An 18,187-nucleotide genomic window follows, 5' to 3' on the forward strand; every position below is an offset into this window, starting at 1 on the left:
GTGACAATGCTGGGAAGCCATTTTTCACTGGCTGGCAACCTGAGATGCAATCACTAGACTGATCCCTATGATTCAAGGTCTTGCAGGAGAGATGTTTTGCACCTCCTTGGAGATTGCAGCTGCGTTTGCTTCCTGTCACAGTCCCCCATATGCTTATTGCTAAGGAACTGTCAGGACCTCTGTGGCTGCCACCCGATCTGTAAGCTCGAAAACAAGGAAAAACACTCTGTTAAGAGAAAAATCTAAATACCCGCGTAGGAGAAGACTTCATGTTGTTTCCACGCTCTTCCTGCGACAAATCCTATGCGCGATAAGAAACTGTGAGGCAGGAAATGGTGGAACATCAGAGACGCGGCAGAAAGAAAGTTGCCGGTCTAGTGTTTCAGGGCTTTTGAGCAACGGCGGTAATGAGGTGCGCGTTCCACCGGCGAACTGCGTACTTCAACTGTAGTTTTGTCGAGAGAAGTAGCGCCTCTGCTACGCACCAGAGATTTCAGAAGTTAAAGACTTTATTCTTACCAGTTCAGTGATTTGTTCGAATTAATGCATGCGCGACGAGGGATTTCCACAGTAAGAGATTCATTGTTGTTTATTCTGAAAGCAAATATTATTGCGGACTGTATCACAGTTTCTTCGAAGGAGTCTACAAGTTATTGGCAGTTCTTTCCAATGTTACAATTCAGCTGCCACCTGATAATTAGTATTGAGCAAACAGAATAGTGATGTAACTATCTGAAATACTATAGTAGATTAGGTTATAGGTTTAGTTTACTAATATCTAGGGTTTCCTCCCAAATGGAAACATTTAGGATACTCTATCATTGTTATTCAGAGCACTTCAGTTGAAGCAACTTTATGCTGGATTTAAAATCTGTATCAGGTAATTAGATAAACATTAGAACAATTGGTGGGTAATGCTTAATTGAGTAATGAATATTAATAGTGCTGTGTTTATACAGAAACTGATACCAGACAAACACCATTAATTCAACTTGAGAGAGGAGCTATAGCCAAGGTCTTCAGGGTAAGGGTCATTACCAAAGTTTCCTTTTGTGTAAACAGAATTGGGTTGTGTGTCATGTTATGCATTTCTCTACAGGGTTAGCACACCAGAACTCCGGTGACCGAACTGAAGAGGAGCCAACAACTCTTCTACACAGAGGCTGTCTCTCTTTCTTTTCCACTTCCCCTTTCCCCCCTACCTTAGACGTTACCTCAATATTAAATTCGGGTGGCGGTTGAGGTGGTGGGGTGTTGGGACTAGCGTCGACTCCTGTGGATCATCTTGGCATCTTGACAGGAACCCAACATGAATCCACTCACTCTCTATAGCGGAACTCCCCCTTGATGTCCTCAGTGCAACAGCCAAAGAGACGCTTGACCAACCCCTTACTTCTTAGGAAATCAAGGAAGCCATCAAAGGTATGTAGTTGGGCAAGACACTGGGCCCGGATGGCTTCCTGGCTGAATACTACTTAAAGTTTAAATCCACACTCTCCCTCCACCTCTAAGACCTCTACTAAGAAACCAAAGAGGCAGCACCCATCATTGCATTTGTAGGGTGCATACCACTCTTGCACAGAATCTCAAACGCAAAGACCCTTCTGCTTTTAGGCTTTGAAAAACATCCAATTCTCTTGACTGGTCATTCATTTCCAAGTCCTCTCCAGGGTGGGGATTGGGCCTCTCTTTCATCATGGTGCTCTATGCTCAATTCCAAACACAGGTGAGAGTGAATGGCATCCTCTCATCACTGATTCACATTGGCAAGGCAGCCCTAACACAAAACTGTTATTCACCTTGGTGGTCTGAATTTGGTTCAACACACAGGCCTGGGGGCTCCTCACAAACAACAGCTTTGAGTATCGGAACACGCTGTATGCTGATGACATCATAGTTTTTATGTGTCAACCACACCTCATCAGTCCTTGAATTATCAGATGCGCCACATTTATGTGGCAGTGTAGGGTCCACAAGTTAACAGGGCTTCCTCATTCTTTGACCATTTCAGAGGCAATAGAGAGACGGTTGATTGGCAGTCCCGTCTTCTTGTCCGGCGCCTCAGCTTCAAGTATCTAGGGATCTACATCTTTCTGTAGCCAGGGCTGATCTGGAGCCTCAGTCTCATTCCTGTACTGACCCGTGCTCGACAAGGCATAAATAAATGGTCAGGTCTACCTCTCAAAATGATGGGTCAAGTTGCCTTATCTATAAATAACGATTTTACCCAGGCTCCTGTATGACCTGCAAAACTTGCCCCTCTTTATCCCACACATTTGGTTTAAGGCCTTAGTAAGGATACTAGCCTTCTCTGAGAGAACAAAACCCACAAGCGGGGCTACAAGTGCATACAACCCACCTATGAGGGTAGGATGGGCATGGCTGAGCAACACGTTTACTACCGGGCCACTCAATTCCAAGTAATCAATCACTGTTTTTTCAGAGAGCATGATGACTCTGAATTTCACTTGAAAGTGTCCTTGATTGGTTGCCTGCCTATTGAAGGTTTATCATATGGTGATCCCCTCCCAGGGCCACTCCCTGAAGTCAGGTAGATGCCTCTCCTGTGCTGGTGGTCGGCCCTCTGATGGATCCAGTGGGACCAGAAACCCACGCAGGAGACCCCCACCCCTCGGCTCGGCTGCAGGGCTTTGCCTATGGAACCTTATGGTATCTCTAAGCTGGGTGACGTCTGGAATGACTTACAGATGAAATCATTTATGGAGCTTCAGACTGACATTGCACTTCATGAGACCCAATTCTTTAATTAGTAACAATTACGCCATGTCTTAACAGTTTACCAATTAGCTCTGGTTAAACTGCCGGATTACAATCCAGTGGAAACTAAAGTTATCCTTAGTCACTGAAGCACCTTTTTTACCCTATATAGATCTCTGGTAATCAACTCACAAAACCACTTCTGTGCTTTGAAAGAGAAGTGGGAGGCTGGGTGGGCCCCCCTAGACAAGAATGACTGGAGAGATGCCAAGGATGGCACAGAAGGAATTGGCCATGGCCTCCTGCCTACTCCACATACAGTTGAAGTACTTGCATATATCCTATCTCACTCCCCAACGCCTTTGGCAAATGGAAGCACTTCCTAGGTCTGCCTGCCTCAGATGTGCTAGTGGAGTCTGTGGATTCTTTCATATGGTTTGGCACTGCCGCAGCATAGGGCATTAATCATCAAAGCCTTCTCTTCTCTCCTCAGGATACTGGAATGACCGGTTAATTGCTCCCCCGCATTTCTCTGTTGGGCATTTTGGAGAACGTGGGTGTCCTCAGAGGGCCCACTTGGGTCGGCCAATATTAATTGGTGCAGTAGTGAGGAGGTTATTTAGAGAAGATGAATAGTTCTGAGCACAGAGTGATTGGTGGAAGGAGGATAGATGACCTTACTTGCCTATTTGCTGTGTAGTAGTATTTCTTGCAGGCTTCCCTTACCAGGAAATAACATGCCCAAACAGGCAGTCCCCTCAACCTGACACCCTTTTACCTGGATCCCCTGGCTGGGTGCTCTAAGGTTCTGGGTTAAATTTGGAAATTTTGAAGCAGTCACAGGACCAGGACCCAATCAGAACCCTACGTGTCACAGACAGGGCATGGTATCCTAAGGGCAAAACTAAGCCAAAAGACACAAGTTTGTCTAGTGGAGCCCTCTTGCCTCAAAAAGCCTAGTTGACTTGGTAGAAGACCTAGGGAAAAAAGTGAGGAGCAAAAAAAAAGGATTATACATAGGGGCCGATTACGATGTCGGTCGGAGTTGCCCCCAATCGACCCCGTCGCGGTCTCGGGACCGACTGACCACCGGTCGACGGTTCCAACCTCATGATTACGATGCGACCAAACACTGTTCTATCACATACTCACATTTCTCTATGGGAGCTTGTGTTAGAGCCATACACTGGCCGTAACACAAGCCCCCATAGAGAAATGGGGGTGTGTGGAAAACACAGCAAAATACCATTGGGCGGCACACTATGCTAAGCACAGATTTTTAGTTTATTTGTTTTAAACCGAACCCTTATTATATCGACCACGCCCCTTTGAGAGACCCCCCAGTTTTTTTCATCCCACTTAAAGCCCTGGGTATTAGATAAGTAGTAATTTTATTATTGTTCAGGCCATATTGTTTAGAGAAAGGTCTCTAGAACATTGTGCGTTTAAAGTTTTATATGTCATATAACAAACATTGGTGTCTTGGCCTGAGTGACTGCACATCTATAAGAAGTCATGGGCTGTAGTAAAGAGCACAGTGTCAATAGATAAACAAAATTCACATGGTGCTGTCGTGATAAGTACCTAGTCACCTTAGGTACTGATTAACAAACCACACAATGTGTGTTTGCACTGGCCAAAGGAAAATCATGCACTCAAGCACACAAAAGTTCAATCATTGGAAGTTCAACTTGTTTTAACTGACAGGCCATTGATAAAGAATAAATCCAGTCCACTGAAGTTTAACTCTTCTTTACTTCAAAGTCAGGATTACAGACAGAGAGATCCAAAACACCACTGCCAACGCGTGTTTCGTTCTCCTGGAACACAGCGTTTCTATGGCTGAGGTTAGCGGATACGAGCGGACTTATCAAGGTCAAACCCACATACTTTTCCCTGACTATAAAGGAAGAGATAGGGGTTGGGAACAATCCAGTAATACTGTTTATGACAGGGATATTTTGGGAAAGGTTTATCATACAGGCTAAAAAGGTACATTATGTAACGGAAGCTGTGAGGAGACTTCAATACTCAGTTACTGTTGGAAAGTGGGTTATTGGTAGGGGCAAATGTGGGTCTGCCACTAGCAATAAGGCCACTAACACATGGTAGGACTCAGCATAGGTCTTAGAAAATTATTCCTGTGTTCAACCCTTGGTAACGTGGCTGCGAGCAGACAGTTTAACTTCAAAGACAGGTATGTAAAGCATTTAAAACACAATTTCAGTAAATAATCCAGACACAACACCAAATAAAAATCCAACACCAATTTATAAAAATAGGTAATATTTTTATCTTTTAAATGACACCAAAACTAAAAGAATCCACTGTAGACAACCAGAGATAAGAATTTGTAAAGATTAGTCACTTTCTAGTGCCTAGAAACCAACAGTGCCCCTTTTAGTCATTTTGTTTTCTCTGACAGGGACACACCTTTATAAATTGTTCTGGAGAATCTCACCACATGTTTTGTGCCTTCTCGAGCAGGCAGAGTCCAGTTAGAACTCCTTCCTGAAGTTCTGCTTGGGGGTCCCAAAGTATCCAACACACAATCCAAGGTTCTGGAATCTCCAAGAGGGTCCTTGAAAGTGTGAAACTTCAATTCCGAAATCCACTTGAAAAACACCCTTACAAATCCACTGGTACTCCAGGCTGGGAATTATTTGTGGGGATGTCCAGATGAGCTCTGTTAACCTGTAGCTTGCAGGGAGTCCACTCTTTAGTCCTTTTGCAGCAAGGTTATCCACAGAGCTGCAGTTTCAGTTGGTGCAGTCTTCAGAGGTCAGGCCTTAGAAATTTTTGCACAGCAAAACTTCTCAGCCGGGCACTTCTTGCTTCAGTAAGTTTCAAGCAGCAGATCTGGAGGACACTGCCCCTCTCAGATACTTATTCAAAAATCTCTGGGTCAAGCAACAGGTCACTTCTGACCAATGAGAGCAGGGTAACTCCTCATAGTTATGACCAGATCCTGTAGAGTGTGGCATTATTTTACCCCAGAGTGCATCACATCTTCCAAATCCATAATGGCTGATTTTCCTGCAAGCTGGCTAAACACACCCCCTGGGATGGCCTATTCCCATAGACTCCCCCCCCCATCATCTGCACATACCTTCTTTAAGCCTAGCCCTGACTCTGGGTCAAGAGTGTAAAAGTGTACTGACACCCACGCCTCCCCTCTGCCTTTGAAGAGCATGGTTTATGACTCCACCCTCTGGCCTGGCATTCCTATGGACCAGCACACCGCCCTCCTGGCTGTGTTGGTAACCCCAGGGGCTCTTTAAGACCTCTTCGAAGCAGCCTGGATAATCCACTTAACTCTGACCAATCAGGGCAGACCACTGGAAGGCTGATTTTGGACTTACAAACAAGAAAGTCTTATAACTTCTTGTATGTACACGCTAGGAGAAATTCAACAATATAATATTGTTGGATTTACTACTACCATTCTGAGAAGTCTTTGAATGGTCAGGCTAGTCCTTTCCTATCAAAAGTTATTAATCAATAACTTCCTACCATGTTAACCTATGGGCCATGGGATTTGCAATGGGAAAAATGACTTGGGCCAGTTTTATAGCACCAGGGCTTATAAAAACATGTTTTATAAGTATTTGCCTAATTTCTACAGGACCCCCTGTGAAACTAAAGGAGACTTTAGGGGCTCTGAATCTGCAGAAATATTGGAGATCCTCCTTACCCAGTGCTCTTAGCATCAAATTCGAATTTGAGCAGCACTTTAACACAATGTGGGTAGTGAAATGTGAAATTTCACTTTACTCAGGCATATAAAAACTAATTTTATAAGGGTGTACCTTATACATATCTGAACCCCCCATTCCTGGGATACCTAGGGGAGACCCTGGGGGTCCCTAATATGCCAAAACATTTGGGCACAATTTACTTTTTAAAAGCAGTCCTGGCACCCAGGGCTGTTTTTAAACTGACCTCAGGCTTCAGCAGTGCACACATGCAAGTGCAGAAAAAGCTGCTGGCATCTAAACTGCCACGCCCCAGGGTACTGGGGACTCCTAGGTAGTTTCAATCCCCTGCCCTATTATATACTAGGGAGCTATGGGGTAAGTCATACCAATTACAGGGTTACCCCTCCATACCATAGTGTACTCTAGTGTGTGTTAGGTGTTTTAACTGTATTCTAATGTGTTCCTTTCCGCTTAGCACTGGCTCTGGGCCTGGTTAGGCAGAACCCAGGGTCAGTCAAAATCAGTTACCACCAGCATGAGTCAGAAAATAGTTGTGGGGTGCCCAGGGCACAGGATATCTTTGCAACAGTTACTCTATGCTGTTTAGCCCTGAAAAGTTCCAGGAGGCCGAAACCTGTGTCGGCTGCAGTGTTCTGTATCTCTCTGTCTGTAGTCCTGACCTTGAAGTAAAGGAAGAGTTAAACTTCAGTGGACTAGATTTATTCTTTATCAATTGAAACAAGTTGGACTTCCGAGATTGAACTTTTGTTTGCTTGAGTGCGGGATTTTCCTTTGGAAAGTTTTATATGTGTAATACTGTATAATGCTTATGCTTGAGAATAAAACTAAACCTGCTCTATCATTAACTGTAATTCAAGTTTCTGTTAAAAGAGGTCTGACACATTCCCGATTATTGTAGTTGAACATCTAGTGCCTTTGTTTTGTAATCATCTAATGATTAAGTGTCGATCCGTTTCAAAGGAGTTTAACTTGTGCACCCTAAAAAAAAGAGAGCTTTGCAAAATTTACATTCCCACTAAATGTTAATTAAATTCTCTTGTTCGTCACATCTTCGTTAGTGTATCTCAGTTTGGTTGACCTTTAATGATTGGGCTCATTGTCCCTCTTGTCTATTTCAGATACATCTATGGACAAACCCTGATTCCAGAGGTGGAGGACTGTCCTCTGAAAAGTGTGCACATTATCTGGTCTCCCATCCCGCCTTCGGTCACGCTCTCCTCTAGTGAGAGACAGGGGTCATGGGAATTCTTGGCTGCGGTGGCAGAAACTGAAGAGGAAGCAGAGAAGAGCTTCTTGGCAGGGCTTTCCTTGATTGGTGCTGGTGAGCTGTGGACCTCGCATGAAAAGGCATGGGAGGAGCTCTGGGAAGGAAGCCGCATTGATGTGGAGGGCCCGTTCCCCCTGAGACAAGCCCTGTATGGGGGTTTGTACTACCTGCTGAGCTCACTTCCTCCCCTCGGATTTCCTGGACCTTTTGGTGGCATCAGTCCTGGAGGTCTTTCTAATGGCCAGCAGGGAGAGGATTACTGGGGCCATGTTTTCTGGGATCAGGTGGGTTTTCATTGCTGTAGTTTATTCCGATGTGTAGTTGTGGTGCTGCAGGCGTGTTTAGGAACTCGAATCAGAAATATACAAATTTATTGACTGTTTTCTCCAGGGGGTAAGCTCTAATTTGGTGTATGTCTCCAAGTAGTTAAACGGTGATGCCAAGGGGGAGCATTAAATGTTGGCTGCTTTAAAACAACTGTATGCAATCCATTCAGCCCCTCCAAAGTGAGAGGTCATTCCCAATAAGGACGGTTCAAAATGTGTGATAGAGGTGCTACTTTGCTGGCTCGTTATTCGCCATCAATTGCGTATTAGTACTCTGTCCAGTACCAGAAAATGACAGCATGGGCGGCTTTAGTGCTGGTGGCACCCGATGCAACAATATCATTGGGCGGCCACCCCATCCCCCCATGACCTCCTCCACGGATTCTCTCACCACCGCCCTCCAACAGTGCCCCTCATCTCTCCATAGCTCCGCACTCAGATGCATTTGAATTGTTTTATAGTGCTACTCATACCAGTGCAGGTGTCAGAGCACTTTACATCACACAAACAGACAATGAATCTTACTGTGTAAATCAGTTTATAGGAAATATTACATAAGACAAGGACGATTACAAGGTGTAGGAACACTTGTCATCAGTACTAGTAGGCAGTATATTTTAAGAGTCGTTGGTCTAGAGAGGTGCACATTTAGGATTTAAAGCGTGCCACAGTAGGTAGGGTTGGTTTAAATAGTTAGAATGTACTTCTACCAAAATTAACCCTTTTAGCAACAATTAGAATAACAGAAGACTGGGTAAAAATATAACGTTCTAACCTATACCGTGCAGTTTGTATGCAGCTCTTTAATGACAGTTCATAGGTACTATGCTATATTAGGATTGCAACTTATGAACTGCAGGTAGCAAAAGCATCTCTGTGACAAAAGCAGTCTCTCACTGAGCTATTCACATACTGTATAGTTTAGTGATCTGCATAGTTAACACTCTTTGAGGTAGCCATATTAACCCTCTGCGCAGCAGGCATATTAAACCTCTCTGCTACTTTTATGATGAGTCAAAAGTGCTACTAGACAAAACTCCATCTCTCTCAAGAAGGAACATTAATCACCAGAATGATCTTGATATTTTTATTGTTGTCTGACAACTACTAGACTCACAACCAACCCTGCAGCAGATACTTTTAAAACCATAAGTTATTTCTAAACACAGTCCCCCAAGAACTCCCACCCTGAACTCAACGAAATGTGCGGATGCAGCCCTCGCATCACCCTAAAGCCAGCCCTAAATGCTAGTCAGGACGGGGTAACCTTTATGCGTTCTACCCTGCACAGCTGTAACAGGACTTCAAGGGCTTATTAAGTCACCTCACCTGATGGGCCAACCTGCCTCTCTTCGGTTTGGAAGGTCTGCCACTAGCCTATAATCATATCTTGAGTATTAGCAGAAAAGTTCCATTGTTTTGTAATATTTAATGAGGGTTTACCCCTCCTTGGTAAGTTTTTAGGTAACACTTCTGAACTCATGCTGACACCTGGAGTTCCCCAAAAAAGGCATGCTACGGCAGCCGTCTCTGAAAGTATATAACTGAGCAACTATGTCTTGAAATTTTAAAGATGGAGGTGCCATTCTAAGCATTTACCAAAAGTGTAGCTTTTTGGTTTGAAATGTAGTGTTTTTGTTAAATCTTTCTGCAGCTTGGACAAATGATAAAAAGGTTCAAATTGTGGGAAACAAAATGGATTTTTTGTGCTTTTTTACCCAGATGGAATTTGCAGTACGGGTGGTAATTCTGTAAAAAGAAGTAGACATTACAAACATTTCCTAATGTTATTGGCTCACAGATGTTCTAGCACGATGACTAGAGACACTTCTATACATCTCAAAAGCATTATCGCGATCATATAAAGTATCATCTGTAATAAAGGCTCTTTGTTACCTCAGTCAGGCAATGATTTCTCAGACAAGGGCTGGAAAAAGCCCTGGATGAGGTTAAATCCAGAAAATGTATTTTGCCTGAATTAGGGCTGCATTTAATGGACAGAATTGTGTTCGATCTAAGACATGCCTCTTAGCACTCCGCTGAAGACTTTCTTTACCTTAGAAGTTACAGAAGTCCCACTAGCAAAATGCCCGGCATAGTAAGCCAACAGGATAAGAGAAGTGCCATCCCTAATCTTTACTCTGACTCTATAAGCAGTGCAAGTCATCCACCAACAGCCAGTTGTGCTTTGTGACTGGATACTGCCTTTCCTGGGCAAGTGATGACTAATGCTAAATTAGTGACTGCAGTGGCACTTGAAAATGTGAGACACGCCAAGTCTGCATTTATAAGGCGTCATAAACCCTGTGGTATCCAGTCTTGTAACAATGCCCCCATAAAAAGTGCAATCAAGAATTCGCCTTTAAAGGAATCAATGTGCAATATTTGGCACAATAGTTTTTAGGAATTTGCTAGTCAATGTGTCCAATCGCAAAGAGATTATACACTTTGCATGTAGTTTGTAGTATGTGTGTGGCTATGATGGCAGAAACGTTTCATGTGGCTGACACTCCATTCTTCAGCATAGGTCTGGTCTCACTTTTTTTACTTGACGTTTTTTAAACTCTTATTTGTGCAAACGTGCTCTTTAAGTTTCATGTAAGGACTGCATTTCACACACACCACCCATTACGAGTACACTCTTAATTCTAATTTGACTGATAACCGAGTCACTGGTCGAACTGGGATTATGATTGATCTGGGAACACCGCATCCATGATGTGGACATCCCTGGACACATATTCATGCTGCTAGTAAGAGGAATGCCGATCATCATTTATTTGATTCAATTAATTTAAATTGTTACAAAAGGAACGGTCATGCCCTAAAACATGAGTACAGTTTCTTTCATATGCCCATTATTCTTATTAACATTTCGGACAGTATATCATAGGTGTTAATAAAATATTAGCAGTGGATTAAACCTGGTTAAAATATCTTTCGTGTACCTACTATTCTTATTAAATCTATGGACAGTAAATCTGTTGCATAGTTTTTTTTCTTGTTGGTGCCCTGGAATTGTATGTGGTTCATAGAAAGAAAAAAAATCCTTGCAGATTTGGGGCTACACCAGGTTCCAGAGTAGCATGCTACTTGCTTAAAAGCATTTCAACACCTCATCAGGGGTAAGTAAAAAGCACTATATGAATGCAAACCTTTTCCCTTCACTATCCCTTCACTATCCTTCTTAATCCAAATAACAGACTAGCATATCCACCGCTCAAAATAATTTCATAATTCACAACACTAATTCAACTCTAATCCTTTATGGGTTCCGGAGTTGTGTGCTACTTGCCGAAAAAGCGCTTTGACGCCTCGTAGTAACGGCAATATAAATGTAATGTCTAAACAAAACAATCAGACTGTAGCAGTGGCAAACAGTAACTTAGTGCAAAGAACGAACCTTGGAATTTTTTAGGGCTCGCGCCTGTGTTGCAGTGTGCAGCACTGTCGCGCAGCGAGAGTCCTTTTGTATGGGATTTTCAAAGCTGACCACACACTCGTGCTAGCCCTGAGCGTGTTACACAAATATGTACGCGGGCTGTACTACCTTCACAGCACATCCGAAAGGCCACCGTACACTGTAGGCCACACAGGAGGTTTGTGAACGGCGCATGTGTCATTGGATGCCTGCTTTCGGTGCGTGTGTGCACATCTGCAAATATAAACATGCCGGCATTTGTTATTTTGATGTTTACATTTGAGATCAATTTGTGGGCACATTCTCTCACAATAATAGTAACTGTAAATATGTCACGGATACAATCTACACACAGCTACCACATGGGCGCAGATGAGGCTGTGTTGTATTTATTTATTGAAGTACACTATTACATTTGTTGTAGACACAGACGCAGTTATTATGTCCGACAAAGGGAAGGAAAGGGGAACTGAACATTAATTTTGGAGAACTATATGGCCCCTTCTTGAGATCTGCCTACGGTCTTGTTCTGCCCCTTGAATTAATGCTATTATTACTGCCCACAGTATACAGAATGATTTATTTGTTGGCGCACAGCAACATACGCTTCACCTTTCGAGCACGTGTTTATGTCTCCGCATTTTAATGTGACAAATGCTCAAAATGTGGATGCATAGATATAAATATCACTCACATAAATTCACAACAAAAAAAATCACAGTCAAAGATCAGTTATAATTCAGCAAATCTAACCGCAGATAAATCCCGAAATTGACCAGTATTTATCAACACCCACCTGAGCTCCGCCACCCTTCGTGCTTTGCTTCCAGAAGTCAGCTTTTAATGTGCTATTGGCAAAGTTATGCATTGATCATGGTGGGCGGTGTAAGCGTTTTTTTTCAGTACATTCCCTAACTGGGAAACATGCAAACGTCGGGGTTGGTTTGGCTTGCTGTGGGTATTTCAGTGAATCACTATTTGTTTTTGATGCACGTTATTCACCTGCCATGTGCCCATTCGGCGCTGCACACAGGCAGGGGGCAGAACAGCCAAGCTTACGACATCACAATATTCATACCCATACATAACATAAAATAACAACATTTATAAACAACACATACTTAAACTACTGAATAAAACTTCAGTCATCTTGTCGTGTCCATAGTGTTAAGAATAATATGGCATGTAATCTCATCTATAACAGTATTTACAACATTTATAATTGCTTATATTGCATTACGGGTGAAGTAATGCGCATCCCATTTTGTGTGTGAGTTAGGAGTTGTAAGGCTGTTGTGCGAGTTATGGATCACTGAGTTAACCATAATTTGTGAATTTTCGGTGGACATTTGCAACTAATGTCTTATAACTTCACTTTAGCCTAGGGGTGTTCAATGATATGTATAGTTACTCCTGCTGATATGATAATTCAGCATTGACCACTTCCCCTCATATTTCGTATTTTATCTATCTTCATTCAAACACATTGCTCCATTTAAAATTCTTGTATAGAAAAGCAAGTGCCATAAAATGTTAACATTTGTGCCCGTAAAAAATGTGCACACTCTGCACTATTAATGTTTAAAGTGCCAGTGGATTAGCAATACAATCCAGGTGTTCTGGTGACAAAATGAAATATGAGGTATAATGAACAGGCGGCTTCATTGGACTACTATTCATGTTATCCATTGTGTATTTTTATATCATATATATTTCAATGCAGTATTAAAGATTTTTTTTAAATAAATAGGAAAAAAAATTAAAGCACTTAATTAAATACTGGACTATCAGGCAGATGCATCAAAGAAAATACCGGGAGCAAACGGGCAGATTCTCTGAATCTGGCCGTTTGCTCCCGGTATTTTTGCAATTGGGATGCATCATCCCAAATGCAGAAATCGCAATTTAAGGAATCTCTAAATAGCGAATCCTTAAATTGCTCTAGCATTTAAGGAATCAATAAATGAGATTCCTTAAATGCAATGCATGAAACCCAAAAAAATAGCGAATTCGCTAATAGGGGGAGCAAATTACCATGAAGTTGAACTTCGTGGTAATTTGCTAAAACTTTGAAAAATGCACTTTTGTGCATTTTTCAAAGTTACATGTTGCGCACACACATGCCCTTAGGGCATGTGTGTGTGACATTTGTGCACAGGTCCATTTCACGGGTGCAAAAGGGTGTCCTCTGGACACCCTGGCACCCTTGAAATAGCGGAACATTAGCGATACGGTAATAGCTAATCGCTAATAAGGAATGGCTTTCCCATTCATTCCTATGGGCCTTTAGGCCCATAGGAATGAATGGGAAAGCCATTCCTTATTAGCGATTAGCTATTACCGAATCGCTAATAAGGAATATTTAGGAATCGCTAATAACATTGCGATTCCTACATGCATCCCGTTTTGCGAGTCTTTAATAGCGATTCCTTAAAATTCGCTATTAAGGACTCGCAAAACATAACTTTGATGCATCTGCTAGTATATTATTCCTTTACCTACCCTGAAAAGAAAAGCAACTGTTAAATATGTTTGGATCTAGCCAGGTGAGTGTTGCTTCTCTCACCACATGCCCTTGGCTGTTTGGTGTATTCATCTGCCCCCTTTTGAGTGATTGAATTCTAATGCTGATGGGCTACTTTGTATCACACACTGCATTGAATCATCAGACATTAACATTGTTTAGCTCATAGATGCTTGTATACTGAAAGTAATTAGTGTTGCTTTTTCACTGCATCAGGCTTTTTAAAGGTTTAGTCAGGGGTCAAACTGCAAGTCAGGCTATTTGGCTTTGCCAATGTTTGGCAATGTTTGTGTCTGCAAGATACAGCGAAAAACCTTCCCTGATAATAAATTGAATGTTCAGGTGTCATTTGTGTTTAAACAAAGGACCCTGGTGAAGCACAGCAGTGAAGTTTTAGGGTATCATTATAGTCTAGTCAAATTAGTTCAAAAAATGGGCTAACCTAGAACTAATTGCAATACAATTTCTGTGAGTGGATTCTTATTGAAAATGTTCCATAGAAAATGATGGTGAAAAGTCTACCACTCTATCATGACGCCTTAATCCAATATGGGGATTTTTCAAAATGGCTGCCCATTATTTGAGCTATAGGGTATAACTGTTTATATGCCCATGCCAAATAAGATGTGAGAGCAGACATCATTACCTAAAGCTTTTGCTAATTTCCTAAAATCATACGCAGTTATGTTTTTGGAAGATTTATTAGGTTCTGGGCAAAGGAAAATATCAATTTGGTTTTCTTGAAAATGATGAAGGAGAACATTTTCCATAAGAATCCACTCACAGAAATTGTATTGCAATTAGTTCTAGGTTCCGCAACAAATTGACTAGTCTATTAGTTAAGTGTAATGTCTGACTTCGTGACCATGAAGCGTGAAGAAGGAAACCAGGCTTAGTTCAGGTCTCCCATTTAATGTAAACCGTGAATCACCGTAACAACGTCACATCCAAGCATTTCGAAAAAGAATTCATGGTTAGAACAACATCCCTTCAAAATATGGGGTTTCAAAACATTGCTTTTTGAGCAACAAGCGCAGGTAAACTTGTTATTTACGAGGTATGTGTATAGTATATATTTAGATGCGCTGGGGTGATATGATAGTTATCAGTTCTTGATTGTGGGGGGCTGGTGGGGGTTTTGACTCACGAGTATTCAATGTCTCATGGGTCCACTTCTCTTCCTCATCAATGTTCATTAACAGAATATCTCAGTGAGCGTATCAGAAGATATGGCGTGTTGTTTTGTCATGTGCAGTGCTTATAAACAAAGTTATTTAACCATAACTAGGATTCAAAGGGTTAAATCTAGTAATTGAGATGAAATCCCACAGCCTCAACAATGTGACTCCAAGCAGAGCGGACTTCCATTATAATGTTATTGTGACATGCATTATGTGAGACAGTAAACATTATTTTCTCGTGTAAGTTAAGCCGTACTATGGTAATGACATGGAATTTAACATTGCACTATAAGGATAATTGTGGGAATGTGTTTTTCAGTATATTCATTAGTACACTTGTTTGTATTTGTTTTCATCATTTCACAGATCTTTTAGTTAACATAGCCATTGCTTTACTGCACAGTTGCTATAAAATCATATTATATGGTATAGTGTGCATTTTCTTTCTTTAAAGAATTGCTCCACTGCAAAGAAAAAAACATACAATAAAAAACATCGCCATTTACAATGCCAATATCTTCAACTCCAAAAAATGCGAGACCTATTGCATTGTAAATGCTTGTTTTACCCTGGAGTTTCTTCAGTCATACAGTTTGTGTGTTGAGCTGTGATTTTGTGGAAATTGACCAATTAACATACTTTGGGGTAATGCCATGAATTTGCCAAAGCTTGCCAACGAAACCGGGGTTTACCTTACAATAGTGTAATTCCTTTGCTTACTTACAGGTATGCACTACCTGAGTTAGAATACTGGCTGTGATAAAAGGCGACGTGCATTCAAAAGAGCCGGGAAAATGCATATTAGGAGCTTGAATGCTTCCTTTGTTGAGTGGCATAAACTGCCCAGGCCTGCATTGGGAGTGACGTTCAGCTTCCTTTTAGTTCTTTAATTGGGATTACCATGAGTCTTGCATAGAGGAGGTGCTTGAGCATTGTCTTCCTTAAGGCACTGTTCAGGTAGGGTTGGAAGGGGGTTTCCCTGTACGAATTTAATATATTCTTGATGATGCATTTAGAGTATTCTATGATTTTGATATCGTCCTGACTTGACAGGAGCCTTACTTGTTTTTTTCAATGCAATTTTGAATGGAATGGGGTATGTTCCCAATTTTCTCCAGCCAAATTTCGTTTTGTGCACACTTCAATTAAATAGTCTTACCAGGGGTTCTTTCCGGCTATGAATAAACCCTCAGAACCTCTTTCATTGTGTTTAGGGCCGGAAGGAGTGCTCTATGGTAGTACCGGATGAAGGCAGCCATGTTCTCAAAAGATTATTCATTCAAGCCGAACTCTAAGCGCACTAGGGAGTTTCGAGTGTATGAAGGTATTCGAAAATGTGCTTGTAGGCTCGTAATATCACCATAGCCACTAAGGCCCCAGGGAAAGAGTTTAGCTACTATTATTCTCTGTATTACTTCAGATGATGGGCTATGCAGACTTGTAAGTAGTTTACACAAAGCGTAGGTCACTGTTTTTCTACATGGGTAATGTGCAATTTTGGCTTTCCGTTGGCTGCAAACCACACTCGCAGGTAGTTGTACTTAAGGGCACTCCTCATTTTCAGGTTTCCTAGTCTCCATTGCAGCTTGAGCTTTTTAGAGTATCGCCCAAATATGACCACCTTTGTTTTAGTGCAGTTCGCCACCATCTTGTTCTTAATCTATACATTTAAAGTGTCCAGGGCGTTCTGCATTCACACCCTAGTGTGGTCTATTAGGCTCATGCCATCTGCGTACTGCATTAAAAATAAGGGCGTCTGACCGATTTTGGGCACTAGCAGATTTGCTGCTTATAGAGATTGACCTAGGTCAACAGTGTACAGAATATGGAGCGTGGGTGCAAGGACACACCTTTGTTTTAGTCCTTGTTCCTCCGGTAGGTCGCTTCCCCACCGCTGCAGCGCCACCTGTGCTTGTGACTCGCCTGCCTGCTCTGCTCCCTGTGTGCCAGTGTCTGCTGCCAATTTTGATTTCTGTACCCCCGTGTGACTGTTGCCCTTCTCTTCCTTGGAGCCTCGCTCGCCGCTGCTCCCCTGTCTTTTCCCGCTGCTGCCTCCAGTGCGGCCCCACCCCCCGTGACCATGCGCTGACCACCCTCCCACCTCCCAGCTGACCCCTCCTCCCCACCTCCCTTTAATTGGCGGCCACTGCAAGGCCGCGCAGCGGGGGGCGCCGCTGGCGCGCCAAAGGCAAGCCCGTCGACGCCCGTCTGCGCCTGGACCATGCCCAGCGCCACAACCCCTGGCCCCCGCCGTCTCCAGGGCACCCGACTGAGGTACGACACCGCCACCCTCATCGCACTCAACACAGGACGATCTGCCGCCTTCCACCGAGCCACACCGAGGCGCACCCATGGACCCTTCACCTGCCAAGCATGCAAATTCTCCTGCCTCCGAACCTGCACGCCTCCCATCGAACGCAGCAACAACAACAGCCACCTCAAGTGCATCCTCCTCCACACCCGCTCCATCTCTAAACACGCCATAGAACTCTGGGAACTCCTGGATGCATTAGCACCAGGCATCGCCTTCCTCACGGAAACCTGGATGAACGCCTCCTCGGCCCCTGACATTGCCATAGCCATCCTGGACGGCTACAAAATCACCCGGAAAGACCGCGTCAACAAAACTGGAGGAGGGATCGCCATCATCTACAAGAACACCATCAGCGTCACGACCAACGCCGAAGACACACTCACCGCCGCCGAACACCTACACTTGCAAATCCCCACGACCCCCAGACCACCCTCAGAGGAACGCTCATCTACAGACCCAGGGCCCACGGACACAATTCTGCGAAACCATCACCAACTTCATCAGCCCGCACACCCTAACCTCACCAGAGTACATCCTCCTAGGGGACCTGAACTTCCACCTGGAGAAAAACAACGACAACAACACCCCCACCCTGCTCGACAACCTCGCCAACCTCAGACTCACGCAACTGGTGGACACCCCCACCCACTACGCCGGCCACACACTGGACACCATCTTCTCGGCCAGCAGCCACGTTGCCTTCAGCCACTCCACCGG

General features: G+C 43.2%; 1 protein-coding gene across 1 annotated transcript in view; it reads left to right on the forward strand.

The window, feature by feature from the left end:
- The window catches only part of PGGHG (protein-glucosylgalactosylhydroxylysine glucosidase), a 305,061-nt gene that overhangs the window by 96,907 nt on the left and 189,967 nt on the right, over positions 1–18,187 (forward strand). The window contains exon 4 of the mRNA XM_078682845.1: positions 7,556–7,988. Within this exon, the coding sequence (XP_078538971.1) occupies positions 7,556–7,988 (433 nt within the window). The remainder of the gene's footprint in view (positions 1–7,555; positions 7,989–18,187) is intronic.

The sequence above is a fragment of the Lissotriton helveticus genome, chromosome 3_1, assembly GCF_964261635.1.
Source record: "Lissotriton helveticus chromosome 3_1, aLisHel1.1, whole genome shotgun sequence".
Taxonomy (NCBI): Eukaryota; Metazoa; Chordata; class Amphibia; order Caudata; family Salamandridae; genus Lissotriton; species Lissotriton helveticus.